Source organism: Eptesicus fuscus, chromosome 5 (genome assembly GCF_027574615.1).
Source record: "Eptesicus fuscus isolate TK198812 chromosome 5, DD_ASM_mEF_20220401, whole genome shotgun sequence".
In the NCBI taxonomy this organism is placed as follows: domain Eukaryota; kingdom Metazoa; phylum Chordata; class Mammalia; order Chiroptera; family Vespertilionidae; genus Eptesicus; species Eptesicus fuscus.
In genome coordinates, this window is record NC_072477.1 from 64,640,201 (window position 1) to 64,664,322 (window position 24,122).

The following is a 24,122-nucleotide window of genomic DNA, read 5'->3' on the forward strand; positions in this document are numbered from 1 at the left end:
ATAACCCACTTAACAGGGTTGTTGTGAAGGATGAGTGAGAGAAGTCAGGTACTAAAGTTCAGTACCCCTCTCCCCCCAAAAAAAGAAAACAAAACAAAAAAAGAAAAGAAAGAGAAAAAAACAAATAAAATTCAATACCTGGAACAGAGTAGGTTCTCAAAAGCCCACTTAAGTGAGCTGGTCATGAGAACATTTTCCAAACCCTGGAACTAAGTCTCTAAACTACATGGGAATGTTTCCAAATGCTTATGAAGGAGGAAGTTGCTTCTATTTTTTAAATCTCTGATGTGGGAGAAAAGGAAAAGCAATACCAGCCAGAGACCACTACATATTCGAACTTTAAACCACAAAACCACCACAAACAAGATGGGGTTATTTTAATATGGAAGGAATAGTAAAGGGGAAAAAAGTAATTAAGGGTTTCCATTTCTGTAAATCTCTTCTCATCCTAGCAGAACCACTATCTCTACCAACTGCATGGAAGCTGTATTAATTCGTCCTCCTCTATCAATTCAGCACATATCCCCATAAACCACTTGTATTTTGTCTAATTGCATAACTACAGAGACAAGAGTTGAGCAATGAAATTATTGACAAAAGGATAATCCCCCACTTCTAGAAAGAGAAACAAGGAACACGAGTTTGAGCATACTCTTCTGTTTGCTACTTCTGCTCCTGGACCAGATGTAAGGGGCTTTTTGTATACACAAGTTGATCTTATGAGTGAGTCCATCCATTTCACCCTGAGACCAACTCCCCAGGGGCTCTGCCTTTTCCAACTTCTAATACAAACTGGGGGGTGGCTGGGCACATCTGGTCACCATTTGATTTCAGGCTTCTATTGTGTTCAGACTTTGGAGGGAAGTGAGTTTATAAATAACTCACGTTCCTCTGCCTCACACTTGAAAAATGAGAAACTGTCAACTCTGCCTTTCCTGCAGAGAGAGGAGAGGTTTCACTGAACCCAGCTCCCTCCATAACAGTCATACATCAAGTTAATATGCTAAGTAGCCAGCCTCAGTTAAATGATTGATACAACTATTTTATTATAAGACTAAGCGGTATCTAGAATGAAACCTAGGAAGGAGCTCCAAGTTAAGATTAGTGAATGATTAGTATGATGCTTGGAGAAGTCTCTGATCTTTTTGGAAACGCCCAAGCTATGTGGTTAAATCTACACACTAGTATGTGAAGCACCACCTTCACGTCTCAAGAAGAAATGTCTTTCCCACCTTTGGGAGAGAAGTACAGGTTTAAGTCCTATTCAATCCTGAACAGAGCAATCCTGCTATGAAGTAGATTTTTTTTGACAATAATTTTCTCCCTCTTCAAGTTTTTTCAAACACTTGATTAAAATATTTATTATAGTACTTGCCACACTGTGAAGTAATTATTTTTTTATGTATGTTCCCTCAAGAACTATGAGTTTTTAATGGATAAGTATAAACAAGGTAAAATAATGATATAGTCTATGGCCTTAATGAGCTTTCACAAATAAAAGAAACATCAACTTGAATGTTGATTTAAGGAAGAGGTGAGGAAAGGGGACCAACCAAATAGAAGTAGAAAGAAGAAAGATATAAACAGATGGTTTCCTCTTCATCCCCATACCTGCTCAGAATTATAAAAAGGCTCTTTTTTGCTAGAATCTGAGATTATATAAATGTATGTAAATCAAAGAATAATTATAGCCAGTATATGGTATAGACCACTACTAACTTCAGATCCTAGAAAAGAAAATATGAGGCCAAACCCCTGTCCCAAAAAATGCAGTTCAAAAAGAACAGCAAATAGCAACAAAGATATTGGATAGCCAAGACCAATAACTTGAAATGCTCCAAATTGTTCCATATTAAATTATCAATTTCTGATTTTGTTTGGCTTTAGAATATAAGGAAACGCCTCCTGAGCATACTCTGTGCCCAGCTAAGGTTCCAATTAAGATGAGCTCTGCTAGAGTCCCTAGAGCTTATCACAAACCAATGTGGGTCATCTGCTGACACCAGACTTAATGCTATGTGGTTTGTGAGATATAAATCAAATACAGTCTCCATCTTTGCAGTGTCCAAACTATTATAGCAAAAATAAAGTTAGAGAATATACTAGCAGACAAGAAAAATGACACCAGGTGGAAATACAGATCTACAAAAAGAAATGAAGAGCACCAGAACTGGCAACTACATCAGTGAATATATGTGGGGCTTTTTTTTTTTTTAATTCTTAGAAAGTCTTTAAAAGATAATTTACTGTTTAAACAAAATTATTAACAATGTATTATGGAGTTTATAACATACGTAGACATAAAAATGTATAACTTGATAGTATAAAGACAGAGAAAAAATGTTCTAGTGAATCTTATGCGGGAAGTAATATATTATTAGTTGAAGGTAGACTGATAACTTAGAAATGTATACCTTAAACGCTAAAGCAACCACTAAAAAAACAAGAGTTATAGCTAATAAACCAACAAAGGTAAAATGAAATCATAAAAAATACTCAACCCAAAAGAAGGCAGAAAAATATGAAAAAGGGAAAAAAGAACAAATTAGACAAATAGAAAACAAATAGCAAAATGATTGTCATAACTATATCGGTGAGTGGCCTAAATAATCTTAATTAAAAGGGAGAGATGGCCTGATTAGGAAAACAAAACAAGACCCCATTACCTATATGCTACCTGTAAGAAAGTCACTGTAAACTTAAAACATATATAGTTTAAATGTTCATGACAATTAAATTATGGTATATCCATAGAGAAGGTTATAACATGGTCATCAGTAATAGGAAGTAATTATACATACACAGGAATAGGCAAAAGTAGGTTTACAGTTGTAATACAAATAAAGAATACAATCCTATATAATAAAAGGGTAATATGCAAATCGACCAACCAGCGGAACAACCAGTCACTATCACGCACCCTGACCACCAGGGGGCAGACGCTCAACACAGGAGCTGCTCCCTTGGTGCACTCTCATGGGGGGGGAGTGCCACTCAGCCACAAGCCGGGCTGACAGCTGGCGAGCACAGCGGCGGTGGCAGGAGCCTCTCCCATCTCTGTGGCAGTCAGACGTCCCCCAAGGGCTCCCGGACTGCTAAAAGGTGCACGCCGGGCTGAGGGGACCACCCCCCCCCCCCCAAGTGCATGAATGTCGTGCACCGGGCCTCTAGTTAATAAATAATAATACAAGAATAAACTGTGTTGCATGTACTTACAACTGTAAACCTACTTTTGCCCACCCCTGTATATGGATTTGAAATGTCTCCAAGATATATTAATTGAACAAGGCAAGATACAGAATAATCTGTGTGCTATCATTTTTTAAAGAGAATAAATATACAACTACATGCTTATATTTGCATAGAATTCTCTGAAGCTATATATAAGAATTGATTGCATCACTGCAGATTGCCCAGGACCAAACCAGACAGAGTCGGACCTGCATTACCACCATTTGTCCACCATCCAGAACTGAAATGTCAGTGCTGACATGTACACATAAGGAACTGTTGGACATTGAAATTGGGTCTCAAAAGAACTGTTGGCCCAGGAAGAAACTCACTACAGACTGATTCATTTGCCTGTCATCATAACCATTATTGCTTGTCTCATTTTCGGTTCTTATAAGTGTACTAGAGGCCTGGTGCACGAAATTCGTGCACGGAGGGGGGTTGTCCCTCAGCCCAGCCTGTATCCTCTCCAATATGGGACCCCTCAAGGGATGTCCGACTGCCCGTTTAGGCCCGATCCTAGGGCAGTCGGACATCCCTCTCACAATCCAGGACTGCTGGCTCCCAACTGCTTGCCTGCCTGCCTGCCTTCATGATTGCCCCTAACCGCTTCTGCCTACCAGCCTGATCACCCCCTACCACTCTGCTGCCAGCCTGTTTGCCCCCAACTTCCCTCCTCTGCCGGCCTGGTCACCCCTAACTGCCCTCTCCTGCAGGGTTGATCACCTCCAACTGCCCTCCCTTGCAGGCTTGGTCCCTCTCAACTGCCCTCCCTTGCAGGCCAGGTGCCTCCCAACTGCCCTCTCCTGATGGCCATCTTGTGGTGGCCATCCTGTGTCCACATGGGGGCAGGATCTTTGACCACATGGGGGCAGCTATATTGTGTGTTGCAGTGATGATCAATCTGCATATTACTCTTTTATTAGATAGGATAGAGGCCTGGTACAGGGGTGGGGGCCAGCTGGTTTGCCCTGAAGGGTGTCCCTGATCAGGGTGGGGTACCCTGGGGGCGTGGGGCGGCCTGAGCGAGGGGCCTGTGGTGGTTTGCAGGCCAGCCACGCCCCCTGGCAACCCAAGCGGAGGCCCTGGTATCTGGAATTTATTTTCCTTCTACAATTGAAACTTTGTAGCCTGGAGCAGAGCCAAGCCTGGGGCTCCCTCCGAGGCCTGAAGCCATTTGTGTTGGGGTTATAATTGAAACTTTGTTGCCTTAAGCGGGTGGGCCTGGCCAGGGTGTGTGGAAAGCTTTGCTTCCCCTATTGCCGGCGGCAACCCTGGGGGTAAAGGGGGAGATCAACCAAAGGACTTGTGTGCAGGCATATGAGCCTAACCGGCGGTTAAGGACAACAGAGGGGTGGGGGCATGTGTGGGGATGGGGGTGGGATGGGAATGGGGGGACGAGGACAAATATGTGATACCTTAATCAATAAAGAAATTTAAAAAAAAAATTGATAATAATGTTTGCCTCATCATAGGGGAAGGAGATGGGGATAGAGAGATTTAATTTTCACTGTATAATCCTTTTGTACTGTTTCTTTCTGACATATGCGTATAGCACCTATTTTTTAATTAGTAAATTACAATATTTCTAGAAAAAATATTTTTATTAAAGAATTAAGAGCAGCCCTAGCTGGTTTGGCTCGGTGGATAGAGCATCGGCCTGTGAACTGAAAGGTCCCAGGTTCGATTCTGGTTGAGGGCACATGCCCGGGTTGTGGGCTTGATTCCCCAGTGGGGGACTTGCAGGAGGCAGCCAATCCATGATTCTCTCTCATCATGGATCTTTCTGTCTCTCTCTCCTTCTTCCTTCCTCTCTGAAATCAATAAAAATACATTTTTTTAAAAGAATTAAGAGCAGAAGATACTTTCATTGGCAACATGAAAAACTCTGTAAACACACTGTCCTTTTCGTATAGAAAACCAAGGCTATTTAAATCACATAAAGTTTGCTTCACTAGACCAAAGCCATCGAGGTTTGCCTGAGATGGCAGTTATATAAGTGGATATGTCAGAGTCTAATACAGTTTCTTTCTTCAGTCAGCCAGACAGACAAGTAAGAGGAATTTCCATCAGGGAATAATGCACATTTTACAGACAAAGGAAAAGTACAGTTAACTGGTCCTTGGAAAATGCAGTCATCAGTTCCATCCATCAAGATGGAATATATCACGTACTCTAGAATCTTATTACTAAGTGTGGTCCTCAGCCCAGCAGCATCTTAAGCTCTACCTCAGAAATCTTGGATCTGAATCTTCCTCACATACATAGGTATCACTTGGTGATCTTTTTAAAATGCAGGTTTTGATTCAGTGCCTTTGGGTGGGGTCTGAAAGTACACATTCCGACAAGCTCTAGGCCAGGGGTGGGGAACTCCAGCCCGAGGGCCCTGTAAGTCCTGAGAAATCATTTGGTCTGGCCCTGCCACGGTATTAGGGTGAGTTAATTAAATGTTTGACCAAATATAGCAGGCTAATTTTTAAATTGATAATTTGTATGGCCCAAAAATGATTTATAAATATCTAAATGGCCCTTGGCAGAAAAAAGGTTCCCCACCCCTGCTCTAGGCAATACTAAGTTCCACACTTTGAGAAGCAAGACAGAACTACAGCAGGATCTCTACTTCTGTGTTCCCAAAGAGGAGGAGGTACATCCTCCTCCATTCACAGTAAGGGGGCATCTGGACATGCAAGGTCCTAGTAAAGCTCAATGAGCATGCACATACATAAGGAAAAACCAGTAATGTGCTCCTAGAGGCTATTTTTCTACAAAAAAGTAGCTTAAATGTTAAAATCAGAACACTTCTACCATCTGGAACAAGAAAAATGTATCATGTCTCATAGGCAGGCTCCTGAGAGAGCAGCACCATGGCCTCACGCCTAGGATCTGGAAACAAAGGAAGGAAGTGGTGTCCAAGCAACAGTGTGGGGGACAGAAAGATGACATGGGCACTACACCCATTAGAACCTCTAGAGGAGACATTAGATTTGCTTAAAATCTGATCTGCAGAAATGGAGATATAGCAAGTGAGGTAAAGTAATTGAGCAAAACATACGCATACGCACATACTACACACACTCACAGTTTGTTTACCAAGCACCTAGCATACTCCTGGCATACATTAGGTAAATGTTTGTTGAATGAGTGAATGCTGTTTCTGTAATCCAGGATACTCTGCCTCCTGCAGTCAGGTTAAAATTTTTCATGGCTTCCCAAATTATCTAAAGTGGAAGTACCCATCTTCCCTTTCTTGCTTCTGGAAGGGAAGTGATGATGTGGCCTTTATCTGCTGAACTCAGCTAAATTTCAAGGATGCTCCTGAGGTCACTTATCCACTGTGCCAGAGAAATTGTATTTAGCCCCCACATCTCCTAGGAGTCTGGGCCGCTCAGAGGTTGAATGTGGGAGTCTGGCCCCCTGGGACACTTGGAGAGATGGACACTGTGACTATATTCTCTTAGCTTCACCCTGGACTGGTACCCCCTAATCTACTTAAACATAGCGTGTACATTCTTGCCTTAGAATCTTTGCTTATGCCTCTCCTTCTGACTGAAATGACATCCCTTAAATTCATTCAGTGCAATCTATGGATAGTATGGATTCCTAAAGTACTTACTGTAAGTACCACTCATTTAACACTTGAATGCTTGGTATTGTTGATTATTTTATGTGCCTAAAGCCTGGTATTTTCAATAAGACTGCAAACTTTTTGAGGGCAGGGATCACATCATATTTCATTCCATATTTTCCATAGCACTCAAGCCCATTGTACTACAGACTGTAGTTACTTCCTAAATGCTTACTGAACGAATGAAATGTCACTGTGCTAGGGAATGTGGAGCATTCAAAGATGAAAGAGGCCTAGTATGCCTTCTAGGCTTTGTCTAGAAGTCATGTACCCAGAGAGCAGTAATTTTAGTTAATACACAGAAGTGTCAAAGACTATAATAGAGGAAACCTCTTCCACTGCTGGTGGGAATGCAGACTGGTGCAGCCACTGTGGAAAACAGTATGGCGTTTCCTCAAAAAATTAAAAATGGAACTTACATTTGACCCAGTAATCCCACTTCTAGGAATATATCCCAAGAAAACAGAAACACCGATCAGAAAGGGTATATGCACCCCTATGTTCTTAGCAGCACAATTTACAATAGCTAAGATTTGAAAACAGCCTAAGTGCCCATCAGCAAATGAGTGGATTTGCTGTGGTACATTTATACAATGGAATACTACACTGCTGTAAAAAAGAAGGAATTCTTACCATTTGCAACAGCATGGATGGAACTGGAAAGCATTATGCTAAGCGAAATAAGCCAGTCAGAGAAAGATAAATATCACATGATCTCACTCATTTGTGGAATATAATGAACAACATAAACTGATGAACAAAAATAGAACCAGAGTCATAGAAGCATCGAACAGACTGTCCAGCCTATGAGGGAAGGCGGGGTGTGGTTAAGAGATCAACCAAAGGACTTGTATGCATGCATATGAGCATAACCAATGGACACAGACAGTAGGGGGGTGAGGGCATGTGCTGGGGGGTAGGGGTGGCCGGGAAGAGGTCAATGGGGGGGAAAAAGAGACTCATGTAATACTTTAAACAATAAAGAATTTAATTTTTTTTTAAATGATAAAAAAAAAAAAAGATACTATGAGAATCTAAGGAGTGGTGACAACTTCAAGGAGGAAGTACCATTTTAACTAGCTCCTGAAGAGCATTTTGAATGGGAGGAACTGGAGAGGTGAGATATCTACCAGTATAATAATAAAAGCATAATATGCTAATTAGACCGGATGCCTGAAGCCGGGGCTGCGAGGGAAGCGAGGGTCCAGGTGCCTACCTGCACGTCTTGCCTCAAGCTGAGGCAAACCACTGTGCTTGCGCCTGCCGGAGGGAAGCCTGGGTCCCAGGTGCCAGAGGAAAGCTGGTGCTGGCAGTCAGGGGAAGGAAGGCCTACTCTTGCATGAATTTTGTGCATCAGGCCTCTAGTTTTTATATATTTTAGAAAGAGGAGGTAGCATGAGCAAAAGCAGGGAAGTACATGGCATTTGGGGGAAAAACAAAAACCAAAATAACCAGGATAGTATGAGAAAGGATTACTCCTGTCAAATATTAAAAAGTAGTGAAACACTATGGTGTATACTTTTATGTACATTTGAAAACTTCTGAAACAGTGTGGTTCTGGCACAAGAATACAAATAGGTCAATAGAACAAAACAGAGTTTTAAAAGAGACTCCAAGTATACACTGGAATTCAATACAGGATAAAAGTGGCTTTTTACATTAGAGAAAGGATGGGTTTTTAAAAAATGGGAATGGGACAACTGGCTAACTATTGGGGGGGAGATGATAAAGCTGCAGCCCTACCTCATTTCAAATGGACCAAATATTGAAATATTAAAAAGATAAATCTACTATCATACCAGAAAAAGACACACATGGTGAATATTTTTATAATCTCGGAAATGGAAGGTTTTTTTAAAACTTAACACACCAGGAAGCTATATAGAAAGGCTGATAAATTCAACTACATTTAAACACACACTCGGCAGGGGTGGGAGGGTTACCATAAAAATAATAAAAACAATACTTTAAACAATAAAGAATTTAAATTAAAAAATAAATAACAAAAACAAAAAAGCAGGGAAAATATTTGCAACATCTATGACATTTGGGTCAATTTCCTTAATATGCTAACTTCTCTTAAAAATAAGTAAGAAAAAGATGAATACAGTAGAAAAATGGGGGGGGGAATATATGAACACATACTTCACAGGGAAGAAAAGATACAAATGGCCAAGAAACATAAAATGATGCTCAACCTCAATTAAAATAAAATAAAAGGCAACAATAAGATACTATTTCTACATATCAGATAGGCAAAAGTTAAAAGGTATGGTAACACTTAATGTTGACAAGGGCTGTGGTAAAGTATTGATACATTATTGTTAAGGGTGTAAATTGCTACAATCTTTTTGGAAGGCAATTAGACAAAAATCTGTTGAAATTTAAACTATACATACTCTTTGAACATCAACTGTACTTGTAGCAATTTATCTTACAGTTATACTTACAAAAAATGTAAAGATGTTCACTCCAGTATTATGTATAATAGCATAAATCTGGAAATATCCTAATTGTCCATCACAGAAAACTAAACTATAATACCTTCATACAATGGAATTCTATGTAGCACTACAACAGTGAGGTACAGCCCAGACGGCATGGCTCAGTGGTTGAGCTTAAACCAGAAACCTAGAGATCACTGGTTCAATTCCCAGTCAGGGCACATGCCCAGGTTGTGGGCTCAATCCCAAGTAGGAGGTGTGCAGGAGGCAGACGGTCGATGATGTTTCTCTATCATCAATGTTTCTATCTCTCTATCCCTCTCCCTCTCTCTCTAAAAATCAATAAAAACATATTTTAAAAACCAACAACAGTGAGGTAGAACAACAGGTATTGCAAATAAATTAGGGCCAAGATTAGTTGGTAGAATAAAGTGAGTTGGAAAAATAGTATGCATGGTGTAAGTCCCTTTCTTTAAAAAAAGATATAATTTATGCTTACTTATGTTTAGAGGATGTCTGGAAGAAGAGCAAAAAAACTATAGACAGTGGTTACCTCTAGAGAATAAGACTAGTGGGGAGACAGAAGAGAAAGGTTTTTTTTCACTTTTTTACATTATACCCTTCTGGATTGTTTGAATATCGTAGAGTTAGCTTGTATTGCCTCCACAGCAAAATATTTTAATAAACAAATAAATTTGCTAACACTTTTTATGTAGTCATTTATTTTCTGCTGAGCATAGAACTCGAGAGAAACCAGTCCCATTTTTCCCCCCACAGCATCTGAACCCTTTTCAGAACACTGCATTTGTGTGTATGTTTTCAAAAACATACTTCATATTTCCTCTTTTATTATAGAAATATCAGTTTAATCTTTTACTGTAAGAATATAAACGTTTTAAGAGGATCTTTGTTATTATTTATACAACTCCACAAACAGTACAATTAATTGATAAAGGTTTCTTTTAACTCCATGGTCTCCAATGCTGCTGTGGAGGATTCTAAAAAAACAAACAAACAAATCCAACAAAAATATACATCCTACTGAAAATCCATTTCTTTAAAGCCACAAGTCCCAACCCCCAACAAAATGAAGTCATCTACTTCTCCATTTAGAAACAATTTTTAAAACCCACAAACTCCCATTTTATTAACAGAACAGAGATAAGACGTGTGCTTCAGTCTCCTTCCCTTCACATTATAGCCCCAGGGCTCTGTGGGCCAACTCTGCTCCTCTGCTTCCAACAGGAAGCCTCACTGTATGACCTTTTTTTGTGAGGAATCTTGGAAGAGGGTGAGGGTAGGGCAGAATTTGCATATATAATAATAATTTTCAAGACAATCTGCATTTCCAACAAACAAAACAGTCCAACTCTCATTTCTCCCACACATTTGTGCTATAAATTAAGTCAAGATTTAGGAACGTCGTTGGGCTCTCAAATCCCAATGGACAAGGAAAAAATAATTATAGCCAAAATGCAGAACACTGCATTTAGAAGGGGCCTTTTCTTAGTCAGCTAGGCTGGCTCCCCCAAACAGAGAACCATTGAAATGGTGCTGAGGGGCTACTTGGACACAGGCTTACTGTGCAAGTATGTGGGAGAGAATTTAGCACCTAGCAAGGTGGACCAGGGGGCTTTCTCTGGAGAGGCCTGCTGTTAAGAGTCTGCCTGTGCACTATTGTGGTGGACACACGCCTTTTGTTCAAAGGGCTATTCTTCATTTTATGCCTTCCTGTTTAGATTATTTGCAAGTCAATTTTTCCAAAGACTCTCAAAGCAATCATCACCATCATTATACTTCTCCTCTTTAAGCAACTGACAATCCTTTTAAACTCCGGGGCAAATTCAAGTGTAAAGGGAATGGGAGCACAGGAGTACTTCTCAGCATTGCAGTTGCAAGCAAGAGAACTTTTAGGTAATGTCAAGGACAACTGACTCAGGACTCTCTGTATTTATGCTTAGGCTGCCCAGGTCTACAACTGACTACCAAGCTTACGGCATGCCTCCCCTCCAGATAACCTCTCTCTCCAGATCTCAACGGCTCCAGCTGCTACCAGAAACTCTCGTTACCCTTGGCTCACAGAGGAAAAAGAAATCCAAACAAGCTTTTTCGCATTTTAAAATATTTCTCTAGTTTCTGCTATTCATTTTTGTATAGGCATCTAGCACCAGCAGCAAACAATAAGAGTCAAGAATCTCTGTTTTTCAGATTTTTCTGAGTCTTTAAAGAGTCATAATCAAGTTTCTAGAGAGGGAAAGAATGAGTTAGATGAAGCCAAGAAAATGACCTTATTCCTTTAAAATCCAGCCCATGGACATGCTTACAGAGCTGAGCAGCTGTGCCGCTGGCAGAGGGAACATACTGAAATGAAATACTCATGGTGATCTCCCTTCCCCCACTCATGCCTGCAGAGCCCATTCAATTATTGCACACAAAAAAGGCTTTTTCTTATAAAATTCTCTCACTTCTACTTCTGTCTCCTTCTTGGTTGGGAAGAAATAGCGCTAGTGATGGAATGTACCCAGCTCTGCAAATATTCATGAGAAAATGCTTTGACACCCACATGCTCCCAGTTCCCTTGCACATATATGCATTATGGCAATGGTCGGCAAACTCATTAGTCAACAGAGCCAAATATCAACAGTACAATGATTGAAATTTCTTTTGAGAGCCAAATTTTTTAAATTTAAACTTCTTCTAATGTCACTTCTTCAAAATAGACATGCCCAGGCCGTGGTATTTTGTGGAAGAGCCGCACTCAAGGGGACAAAGAGCCGCATGTGGCTTGCGAGCCGCAGTTTGCCGACCATGGCATTAGGGAAAGGGGATGCACAGAGGGACCAAGTCTATGGTTCTCTAACTTACCCAAACTGCAAGGCCAAAATAGGTAGCGAGATCCAAAAGGCAGAGTCCCAACTTATCTCTCATCCACTGAACCATATGTTGAATAATTAATTCGATAACCATTAATTTAAGATGTGTAGCACTGAAAATACAGAAATGGAGCTGTGTGTAGTGCAGCATTTGAGAGCCTGGACTTTGGAGTCACACAGTAAAAGGCTTGAATGCTTGTTCCATCACTTGGTTGTGTGACCTTAAAGCAAGCTACTCAACCTATTTGAGCCTATCCCTAAAATGAAGATAACAATATCAACTGTAAATAATGAGAGGATGCTGACAGCATCTTCCCCTCCAGGAACTCTCAATGCCTTCTCACCTTTGTTTCTTCTTCATGTTCCCCCTCCTCTTGCACCTCTTAAGTCCCTCCTCAGTTTCAGTAACTAGTCTGCCTTCTTGACTCTTTCCCTAAAGCCTTCATTCACACGCAAAGTTCAGGAGATACCAAAGAAGTGAGGCATAAAAAAAAAGTGAGGGCCATACTTCTTCTCTCCACCTCATCATACTCACCTTCTGAGGCATGAAGTGACAGATCATTTGTCTTTGTCTTATAATCGGTTCAGATCCCCAGACAGAAATGCTGCTTCTAAGTGCAGCCTGGTCACACTTTAATAACAGGCACTCAACCCTCCCCCATACTACTAGATGGCAATAGTGCGGCTGCCTCATCTTGACTGAGTACAGAGCCAGGAGTAGGTCCCATCTTAAAGAAAAATACCTTCCCTTGGGATTCTGCTAAGAGCACATTTCCTGCCATGCAGGAACCTCTGTGTTGCAGTTCATGGTCCCTGTCACTAGAATAAGCAACAGGCATTTCCCTACAACGTTACACACAATTCTGGATTGGTCAAAAAGAAAAAAAATCTTAACTTATTTTTGTCTCTCTAGGCCTTTGTCTTTAAGTGTCTTGAGTGGTCTCTAGCATTTCTTCTAATATCGGCATTCTGGAATTCTAAAGTCAAACTATTTAGCTACCACATAACAGAATTTAAAGATTCTGCATAAGTTACTTTTCATGTCCTAAATACATATCCTGTGACGTTTAATTGGAAATCCCCTATTTTATCCTAATGGCAACGAAGACTGGCTGATTCTAATGCACCATAAACTGCTAAAATCACCATGTTCTGTACTTGCAGAGTATTATTACCACCTCCCTATCCTATTCCATGCAGAATGGATACAAGGTGTGCCGCACTGGTAGTGGCTTTCCTCTTGGTTCCTGCAGGGAGCCCTTTAATCATTTGGGGTGGGGGTCCTCTGAAGCCTCTCCAAGTTCCTGACATCCTCAAGTTGAAGTCCGGATCTGGAGAAAACATTCACCAAAGAATTTGTGTCACACACACACACACACACACACACACACACACACACACACACACTCTCTCTCTGTTTGTCTGTCTCTGTCTCTCTCCTCTTTGATGGTAGGCAATGGATATACTCTGTTTGATGTTCAGTGTATGTGGAGACAAAACAACTATTAAAACAACAACAAATACAATCACACTGACGCTGTAAGTTCAGTTTTGTATTCAGTGGTTGTGGGGAGGAAATCTCTGGCTCACTCAAATGATTTTTTATCTGGAAAAGTTACAAGTGCTTTAGGCATTGTGTTTTAGCTAAATAACAGACCAGTTTAAAGTAAAGATTCCCAGGAGAATAGGAGCAATTGCTTTCCAACAAGGGCTGGGTAGCTTTTTGTTTCTGGACGTGCTTTCTGTTGACTCAGTCTGCACTTGTTTTGACAGCCAATTACAGTCCTTGGTGGGTAAAGCTGAGTTAATGCTCCTCATGGAAAGTTTTACAAACACACAATCACCCAAACACAATACGCTCGGCAGAGGACTCTGGCTCCCACAGATGTTCTGGACCAGAAGGAAGGGAGGGAAGTTAATTTTCCAGGTAGAGCATGCTGATCCCAGAAGGGATCATAAGCGGATTCAAAGAGACTTTCAAACCCAGTTCAGCACTTAGAAGCATGGGCCTTGCTTCTCTCATACTGAGATCATGGTAATCACACAACAGGGATGCCACAGCACTCATGATCTCCCTTATTCAACTCCTGGTTGCCAAGCCCTGGGCTAGGTACTTTACATAAGCATTTCACTTCCTCCTCACAATAACTGAAGCTGAAGAAACTAGGACTCAGAGAGGTTAAGTGATTTCTCCAAATAAATATAGCTAAGTGGCTGTGCCTGAATACAAATCCAGGTTTAACTTCAGAGGAGAAGTACATTAACTTTAATATCGATTCAAGCCAGATAAAAATGTAGGACAATTCTGGAGAAGCTTTGGCAAGTCCAAATATTAACAAAGACTAAAAACACAATTCAGACCTGTAACAACCTGCCTTAAGAATGAGAAGTGGATTACCATTTGCGACAGCATGGATGGACCTGAATAGTATTATGCTGAGTGAAATAAGTCACTCAGAGAAAGACAAATTCCATAAGATTTCACTTATATATATGGACAATATAAGAACAATATAAACGAACAAACAAAACAGAAACAGATTCATAGATACAGAGAACACACTGATGGTTGCCAGAAGGAAAGAGGGCGAGGGGACTTGGTGAAAAAGGTGAAGAGATTAAGAAGTACAAATTGGTAGTTACAAAATAGTCAAGGGGATGTAAAGTGCAGCATGGGGGACATAGTCAATAATATTGTAATAACTGTGTATGGTGCCAGGTGGGAACTAGAAACATCGGGGGGAACACTTTGTAAAGTATATGATTGTCTAACCACTGTACTGTGAAAACTAATACAAAATAATATTGAATATAAACTGTAGCTGAAATTTTTTTTTAATTTTAAAAAAGAATGAGAAACTAATGACACTAGGGTCATGGGGTAATGGACAAGATAGTTGATATGATTCCCTGTCATCCCTACCAGTCCCCATCCACTATAGTCTTTTCTCTCTTTCACCTTCCCCTTCTCTCTTTTTCCATCCCTTCCTTTTCCTCTATCCCTCTCCCCCTCACCCCCTTTTTACACTGTAGTGTAGTGAAGAATATGAATTTTGTGTTAAGATGATCCTGTGTTCAAATCTAAGACTCATTTCTGACTTTGGCCAGATCATGTACTAGTAACATCTCTTAACCTAAATTTCCTCAACTACCTATAAAAGAAGGATAAAATCGTCTACCTTTTAGGCTATTGAAGGTATCAAACGAGATAATATTTATAAAGAAATGACCAAGTCACTAGTAGACTAAATGGGATTTTTTAACTTTGGGAGTTAGTGGAAATAGGATGCAATTTAGATTTGGACAGTCTTGGATTTGAATCCCTGCTCTACCTTTACTGGCCAAGTTTTGTAAGCTTTCTGTGCCTCAGCTCCTTACCTATAAAATGGAGTAAATAATATAGATTTAATATATTTGGGGAGATAATCAAAAGAAAGGATAGCCCAAGCTGGTGTGGGTCAGTTGGTTGAGTGTTGTCCCATGCACTGAAAGGTCACTAGTTAAATTCCCAGTCAGGGCTTATACCCAGGTTGCAGGTTCAATCCCCCAAAGGGGTGCATACAGGAGGCAACCAATTGATGTCACATTAGTGTTTCTCTTCCTCTTCCTCTCCTTTTCCCTCTCTGTTAAAAAATAAATAAAAATCAGCCCTAGCTGGTTTGGCTCAGTGGATAGAGCGTCGGCCTGCAGACTGAAGGGTTGTGGGCCGGATCCCCAGTGGGGGGCGTGCAGGAGGCAGCCAATTAATAATCCTCTCTCATCATTGATGTTTCTCTCTCTCTCTCTCTCTCTCTCTCTCTCTCTCTCCCTCTCCCTCCCTCTTCCTTCCTCTCTAAAATCAATAAAAAAAATATTTTTTAGAATATATGGATATTTGCCTGGCTGGTGTGACTCAGTGGTTGACCCATGGAGGTCACGATTTGATTCCCAGTCAGGGCACATGCTCAAGTTGTGGACTCAATCCCCAGTAAGGGGCGTGCAGGAAGCAGCCCATTGATGATTTTCATCATTGATGTTTCTGTTTCTCCCTCTCCCTTCCTCTCTCTGAAATCAATAAAAAAATATATTTTTTAAAAGAATGTATGGATATTTAACAAATAAAGCTGCCTCTCAGTAGAACGTGCAGTAGCTGATTTGTTCTCTAGATGCCCGTTTGTTGACACGTGATCTATTTATTCAAGTGTCACCACTAAGAACTGGGAATGGTTAAAGCACTAAGGAATCTTGAACTTATCTTTTGAGACCGTAAAATATGAAAAGAGGGAGGTCGAATGATACAATGCAATGAAAAGACCAACATAAGAAGCATGTGTCTAGTACCACTTGTGCATTAACTGCCTGTATAACCCCATGTGAGTCACACGGCTATATCTGAAACATAAGGAGTTGCCATAAATTAGTGGGCAGTGTCTAGAAACATTTTGTATTATCATAGTTGGGATTACTACTGGCATCTAGTGGGTAGAGGCCAGCGATGCTGCTAAACATCCTACAGTGCACAGGACAGACCCCCAACAACAAGAACTATCTGGCCAAAATATCAACCTTGGCCTAGATGACTGCTAAGTTCCCTTCGAGCTCTCACATTCTAAGAGACTACGATGAGGCAGCACCAACTTCAAATGGGTGAAGTTTTTGTCAACATCTACCAAGCAATAGCTTATAATGTTGCTCAAAATTCCTCTAAGGCCAGTGGGGGAAGTTTTTCCCTCAGATATTTGGATATTCTGAAATCAGAGCTGTATTTCTGAGGGTGATGATAGTCCTTCCTTCACAACAAGAAGAGACCCAGAGATGGAGGAGGCACAGTCCTCCAGGGACTTGGTCCCTCTTTGCAGTTAAAATCAGTGCTTCCAAAGCCATGAGTTTCCTTCTGGGCAAGAAGATTAAATACTGTATTTTCTGGCGTATAAGATGACTTTTTAACCCAGGAAAATCTTCTCAAAAGTCGGGGATCGTCTTATACGCTGGGTGTCATCTTATAGGGTGGGTATATCCCAAACTCTATATTTTAACTAGAAAAGTTGGGGGTCGTCTTATACGCCCAGTCGTCTTATACGCCGGAAAATATGGTAATTCTGAATCAAGGTCAGAATAAGATATGATACACACAACAGCAGAGATGAATCTCGACTACATGAAAGAAACCAAACTAAAAAAAAAAAAAAGAAGAAGCCACCAGACTCAAAAGATTACACACTGTTTTATTACATTTGTAGACATCCTGGAACAAAAGGCTACACTCTGTTTTATTAGATGTATAGATATCCTATAGGTAAAACTGTAGGGATAGAACACAAATCAGTGGTTATCAGTGGGTGGGGGTAAGAAGAAGCTTGGCTACAAAGCAACATGAAGGAATTTGGGGGTGATGCACTGTTTTATATATGACTAGAGGCCCAATGCACGAAGATTTGTGCAAGAATGGGCCTTCCTTCCCCTGGCTGCCGGCACCACCTTTGCTCTGGCCGGAGCTGCCTTTCCGCTCCAGCCCGGAGCCGCCTTTCCACCTTCCCACGCTGCCCAGAGGCCCTGAGCGGCTGGGGTGGTGCGGAACACCTGCATCGTCGCCATGGCGACAACACAAGCATCCCCCCCGCCCCCCGGCCGCTCGGCGCCTGCATATGCAAATTAACCCGCCATCTTTGGTTAATTTGCATACTCATTCCTGATTGGCACATGCATATGCAAATTAACCCGCCATGGTTGGTTAATTTGCATACTCATTCCTGATTGGCTGATGGGCGTCACAAAGGTACAGTCAATTAGCATGTTACTCTTTTATTAGTGTAGATGGTAAACTATACAACTGTGTTTGTCAAAACTCATAGAACTGTACACTAAAAGGGTGAATTTTACTGTATCTAAATTATACTTCAATAAGACTGACCCCTTTCTCTACAACCCCCTAAATATGATCACCAATGCTGCAGAGAAGATAGCTGTACTTTGGGAGAGGATAAACTGGATGACACCTAAATTCCTTCCCATCCCAAGTCCTATGATTTTAGGATAATCTGCCTCTCCTACTCCCTGGTGACCTCAGAGCCATAGTGATTAGGGTGAAGTCTAGACTCCAATCTCTGTGTTAAAATAATGAATCCCTCTGACCAAATCATATGGATGTGAGTCCTGCCACCATTCTGGGACCTCTGGCCCTACTCCATCTTGTGACAAAGTTTCCTTTGCTTCTCTCTCCTATCCTGACTCCCCTTGGGACCAATGAGGCCTTAGACAATTAATAAACAAGCAGAATCAACCTCAGGACACTCTGGTTTTATCTCTCTGCACAGGCTTCCTGTCCAAAATCCCATTTGATCTTTCCATCAAACTTCAAATCATATGAGGCAACAAATGAAAAATCATATTTATGAATCCTCCTCATCTATGGAATTCTAAGCTTCCACTAGATTATTTTTATACATTTAAACTACATAAATGTAAAACGTGAGCCTCACACAAAATCATACCCCAGCTTATTGATATATATATATATATATATATATATATATATATATGTGTATGTGTTTGTGTGTATATATATATATATATGTAGTTTTTTAATTTACAAATATACACATACCTCCCAGATTATTGATTGTATCAAATGTTACACAAAACAGTTCATTTTTCTTAGGTACAGAACAGCCAGCTCTAAGTGTGCTATGGCCAGGGAGGACTGAAATAGCTACTAGTATGTTCCCACTTTCTACTAATAGGAAGAGCACTGCCTTCTATGCCACAGATAGTCACAACTGTGAACTGCTGTAGACATTCCATCCTCTTATTTGAGAGTCGGTTTCTTTCCTGGCTCTTCTTGGAGAATCTCAGTAAAACAATTACAAATACCAGTAACCAGACACCTCAGCAATACTTGGGTGCTGGGATACAAATCAAGGGCCATTAGACAAGCCTGCACCTGCCAGTTCCCTCATCTCCAAAGGACAGAGAAGGCTCAGCAGGGGCCATGTAATGCCCACACTGCCTTTTTCTGCTGAGGATTTACAGCAAATCCAGTTTGACTACAAAGGTAGGGGAAAGACCCACAGAGACAACAAATCCCACAGTGGTCTCAGGTCTTGTTTCCACATGTTCCCCTCAAAAGGTTTAGGACTATCCAATCATCTTCAGAAATGTGCATCAACGGAAGATCAGTACTGTCCTCTAAGTCACTCAAGCTTGAGAGCATTGTTCCTTTGGCATAATTAGAAAGTTTCACAAAAGACTAAAATACTGCCCTAGCCGGTTTGTCTCAGTGGATAGAAGCATCGGCCGGCAGACTGAAGGGTCTCAGGTCAGATTCCGGTCAAGGGCACGTGTCGAGTTTGTAGACTGGATCCCCAGCCCTGGTCAGGGCTCCTGTGGGAAGCAACCAATCTATGTTTCTCTATCTCTGTTTCGCTCCCCACTCCCTTCTATGCTCTCTAAAAAACAATGGAAAAATATCCTCAGGTGAGGATTAACAAAAACAAACAAAAAAGACTAAAATACTTAGAAAACACTTTGGCTTTTTATTCAAAGGTATATAGACAGATAGGCAATTGTTGTCCAGGGTTCCCCCCAAAATATTTCCCTTTCCAATGGTATTTTCTAATGACATACTCCTGTAGTGTTTTCTTTCAGATGTATAAGTATGATGATACTGATCCATGAAGGCCAAATAAATGATATTTCTAATTTTAGGGATGGATTTTCATAGAATCCCTGGAGGTTCCTGGGGTGAGGGCTATTGTCTGTGGTCACAGAACTGAATGAGGCAAGGCTTGCTGGCCAGCATGGGGACTGAGGTCATGACCTTGGACAGGACAAATCAGAACAATGCTGTTGCGTCACAGAAACAGAGGGAAGTCCTGTAGATCCACCTGGTAAGACCTGCTGTCTCGGAAACTTGTGAGAGAGCTGGGCAGCACTACCAGACACAGGAAGCATGACCAACAGCCTTAGCGGATCCTCTCAATCCTCACCAGATCAACAGAATTCACCTCTTACGTACATTGCAGGCTGGCAGACTAGCTGTCTAGCCCTTTGCACTCAGCCTAGAAGCACAAGCCTGAGGCACAAAGAAGATACTAGCCTCTAGGATTCCTGGGCCCTTCCATGCATGCAACACAAGGCCAAGTTTGACATGAGCCCATTCACTTACCATAGGAGCAGACCACTACCTCCTAAACTAACTTGTACCCACTGAATCATGCTGAGCCCAAAGCCTAAATAAACACTAGCCAAGTCCCATGCCCTGAGCAAGCAGTCCTTTCCTCTTTCTGCAACTGATGCCTCTCACTACCACTTTTTAGATTAAACATCAATAGTTTCTAACCAAATTACTATAAGTAAGAAATATGAAGGGTCCAGATTCCATGTTAATTTTCCAATAATTATACAGTTACAAAAAACTGATTAGAGTGAAGGAAAAATGACATTACCACATCCTGAGATGCATACTGGGGGTCCTCTGGGTTGACGGACCAGTAGCAGTAATCAAAGCCGAATGCCACAACCTTCTCCCGGGAGTCGCCAAAGCCATCTGATCGACTGTCCACCTAAAATCAAATATAGGATCCAGTGTCTTCTCTATTATAATATCAGAATCTGGCTAGTGGCACTAGATTCCTCTCTGCTGTAGCTAGAGAGACCTGAACTGGTCATGAGAATCTTTATGATATCTATCTAAAAAAAGAACACAAGTCCCAAAACCGGTTTGGCTCAGTGGATAGAGCGTCGGCCTTCGGACTGAAAGGTCCCAGGTTCGATTCTGGTCAAGGGCATGTACCTTGGTTGCGGGCATATCCCCAGTGGAGGGTGTGCAGGAGGCAGCTGATCGATGTTTCTCTCTCATCGATGTTTCTAACTCTCTATCCCTCTCCCTTCCTGTCTGTAAAAATCAATAAAATATATTTAAAAAAAAAAAAAGAACACAAGTAACCTCTGTCCTCATCTTGTTAGGTACAATAAAGCCAAAGAGAATTAATTAAATATCTGTCTATCATACTATCACATATCTGCCTACAAATGAGATATAGAACACCTTGGGAGAGAAACCTTTACATCTCCAAGCATCTTCTTATCATTATCATTTTTCCCTCTAAGTATTTCTATAGCAGATACAGAAATACATGAATACTTTAGTCCCTGGGCCTGACAGGCTCTATCAACCTAAGGATTTCACAGTGAATTAGGAAGCATATTGGACAGAAGAGCTAGGACCAATCCAACTGCCCAAGGTAAACGAGGCCAGAGCCAGAGCTTGGAACTGCACCGACAACCTCAAGGTACTGTGCTGGGGAGAATGTCGTTACTCACAGAAATGCCTGTCTTTTCTATTTAAAATTTAGACTCTGAACAGGGAGAGACAAGCCCTAGCAGTAGGACCCACAGATCACAGTAGAATGAGGCTGTCAGAATGACTAAGAGATTCTTAGATAACTGACCTCAGGGAAGCAACCAGCCAGCGAGGTGTGCAAGAGGCAGATTCGAGTTTGATCTTGGCCAGGAATTATTAAGAACCAAAAATATGATCTCTCAGAACAAAGCAGCTGAAGTGATTAGGCAACAGAGATATAAGTAAGAGACAGCAAAGAATAAAAGGTGCTTTGTCCCCAGGGAGCTCCTGTTGACAGTTTGACGGTTCCTGTTCTCTTTTAGCAGAGGGCTACTGACAAAAGAAAACAGATCACATCACAGGAGTAACCCGTGAGTGGGCATGGCTGGGAGGCCTGGGGTCCAGATAACTCTCACTCTGTTACCCTCCACTCTCTGAGGCAAAGAAAAAGAATCACTTCCACTAGCCTGGGAAGAGAGGAATGGGATGGAGGAAATTAGCCTTAGAGGTGGAGAGAGGTAGAGGAGGAAGGACCCACAGTTTGTCCAACTGTGACTCAAAAATCGGTCAAATCTGTGAAAGAGAATTTATAACAAGACTCAGACTAGTGACTGACTCTCTTCTGAGATCTGACGGTTCTTACTTGGTCCTCACTATGGCCAAGATGAATCCTGCATTAGCAGATGCACACACCTCTAGCCCAGTGGTCGGCAAACTCATTAGTCAACAGAGCCAAATATCAACAGTACAACGATTGAAATTTCTTTGGAGAGCCAAATTTTTTAAACTTAAACTTCTTCTAACGCCACTTCTTCAAAACAGACTCGCCCAGGCCGTGGTATTGTGTGGAAGAGCCACACTCAAGGGGCCAAAGAGCCGCATGTGGCTCACGAGCCGCAGTTTGCCGACCACGGCTCTAGACCAAATGATTCGAAATGAGAGGCTTGGGACAAAGTCTAACTAGTGCTCAGGTGAGTTAAGTGTACACACGGACTGTCCCCAACATGACTTAAGCTGGCCATGCCTGCCTCCCCTACATCCCCTTGTGTTTACTTTCAAAGAGGCTGCTGCCCAGTTTCCAAAACAGCTGCGCCCTATTGGATGGAACTTGAGCTGCAGCAGCAACAGGCCCTGCACTTCTTTCCTACTTTTTTTATATTTGCCTGGTGGTTGGTCAAAGCTCTTCCACTCTCCCTCTCTAAACACATGCACATACACACTTTCACCTCAGAAGCCCTTAATGACACGAGCCCCTCAGTGGAGGGAAAAAAGGAAAACAATTTCAGGCTTACCTTTAAATTCCTGATTTTTACCACTTTGCCATCGATTTCCACAATAATTCTTCCTCCTTCTTTGGTCTCCCTAGAAACGAGACCCAAACCCATAAAAAACGTTGCTTTCTTCTTCTTAATCAAGAAAAGAGAAGCTGAGCCCAGTGCTATTGGGACAAAATGTTTCCCTACTCCTGTCTCCATAACTGTGGTGTCTGTCTCCATACGTGGCTGAAAGCATCAGATCTACTCCTGAATCTGTGTTCCTGAATCTTCAGCAGGCTAGAATCACTCACACCTGGATGTCATCTGCAGTCCTGACAACCTACTGCCTGCTGCTCAAGGCTCTTCACATAAGCTCAGTAAATAAGCTTTGCGCCCTTCTTTCCACCTCACTTTTGTTTAATGAGATGTTACTCTCTTCTGTGACTGCAAATAACAATTCCATTTCAACAGCATTTTCTTAATCTAATCCATGCAATTATAAATTCTTAGTTCCCAAGGAACAGAGAAGTTCCTGTGAGGAGTAGTCAATGTTGTTATCCTGAGAACCCCTAAAAGCACAGTTTTGCAAGAAGAGGATCTGCCAGAGGGCCCCGGTCAGGTAGCTCAGCTGGTTGGATTGTCCAAAAGGTTGTGGGTTCGATTCCCAGTCAGAGCACATACCTAGGTTTCGGTTTCTATCCCTGGTCAGGGAATGTATGGGAGGCAAAAAAATAAAAATAAAAAAATAAAAAAAATCCTGTCAAGGGCACGTACCTCGGTTGCAGGCTCAATCCCCGTCCTGGTTGGGGCATGTGTGGCAGGCAACCGATCACTGTCTCTCTCACACCAATGTTTCTCTCTGTCTCTCCCACTCCCTTCCATTTTGAGAAAAAAATATCATTGGGTGACAATTAACAAAAAGAAAAAAAAAAAGCCAACAAACCAACCTTGAGCCACCACACCTGGTAAAGCAGAAGCCAGATGTAATCAATGTACCTACCAATCTAAACACAGCAGTTCAGGCACGTGATGCTTTCCTTTTTTTCTTCATTATATCCCTTTTGCCTTTTTCCTACTTTCTTTTCTGTTTTTCTTGTTTCTCCCCCCCATCTCACTCCTCTCCTCATTATTCTGTCAACTTCATGACTTTTCAAAGCCAATCACCTCCATATCAGGACAAACACAATCCCTGCTAGCACCGAATTTTATTATGGGAGACAATACCTTTTTGAGCCTTCTGCCCAATTTTCAAGCCATCTTATGTCCTGGAAATTTTTTAACGTCCCAAACAATTCCAACATGTGCCACTGTCCCAAATCACACTCTCCACAGCTTTATGTCCTATTACTCACCTCCCTCCACATACCCTCTCCC

At 41.5% G+C, this 24,122-nt stretch overlaps 1 protein-coding gene across 1 annotated transcript in view; it reads right to left on the reverse strand.

The window, feature by feature from the left end:
• Positions 1–24,122, reverse strand: part of STARD9 (StAR related lipid transfer domain containing 9) — a 121,508-nt gene that overhangs the window by 96,317 nt on the left and 1,069 nt on the right. Inside the window, exons 2-3 of the mRNA XM_028147551.2 lie at positions 22,785–22,854; positions 20,597–20,713 (exon numbers count right to left, since the gene is read on the reverse strand). Of these exons, the coding sequence (XP_028003352.2) occupies positions 20,597–20,713; positions 22,785–22,854 (187 nt within the window). The remainder of the gene's footprint in view (positions 1–20,596; positions 20,714–22,784; positions 22,855–24,122) is intronic.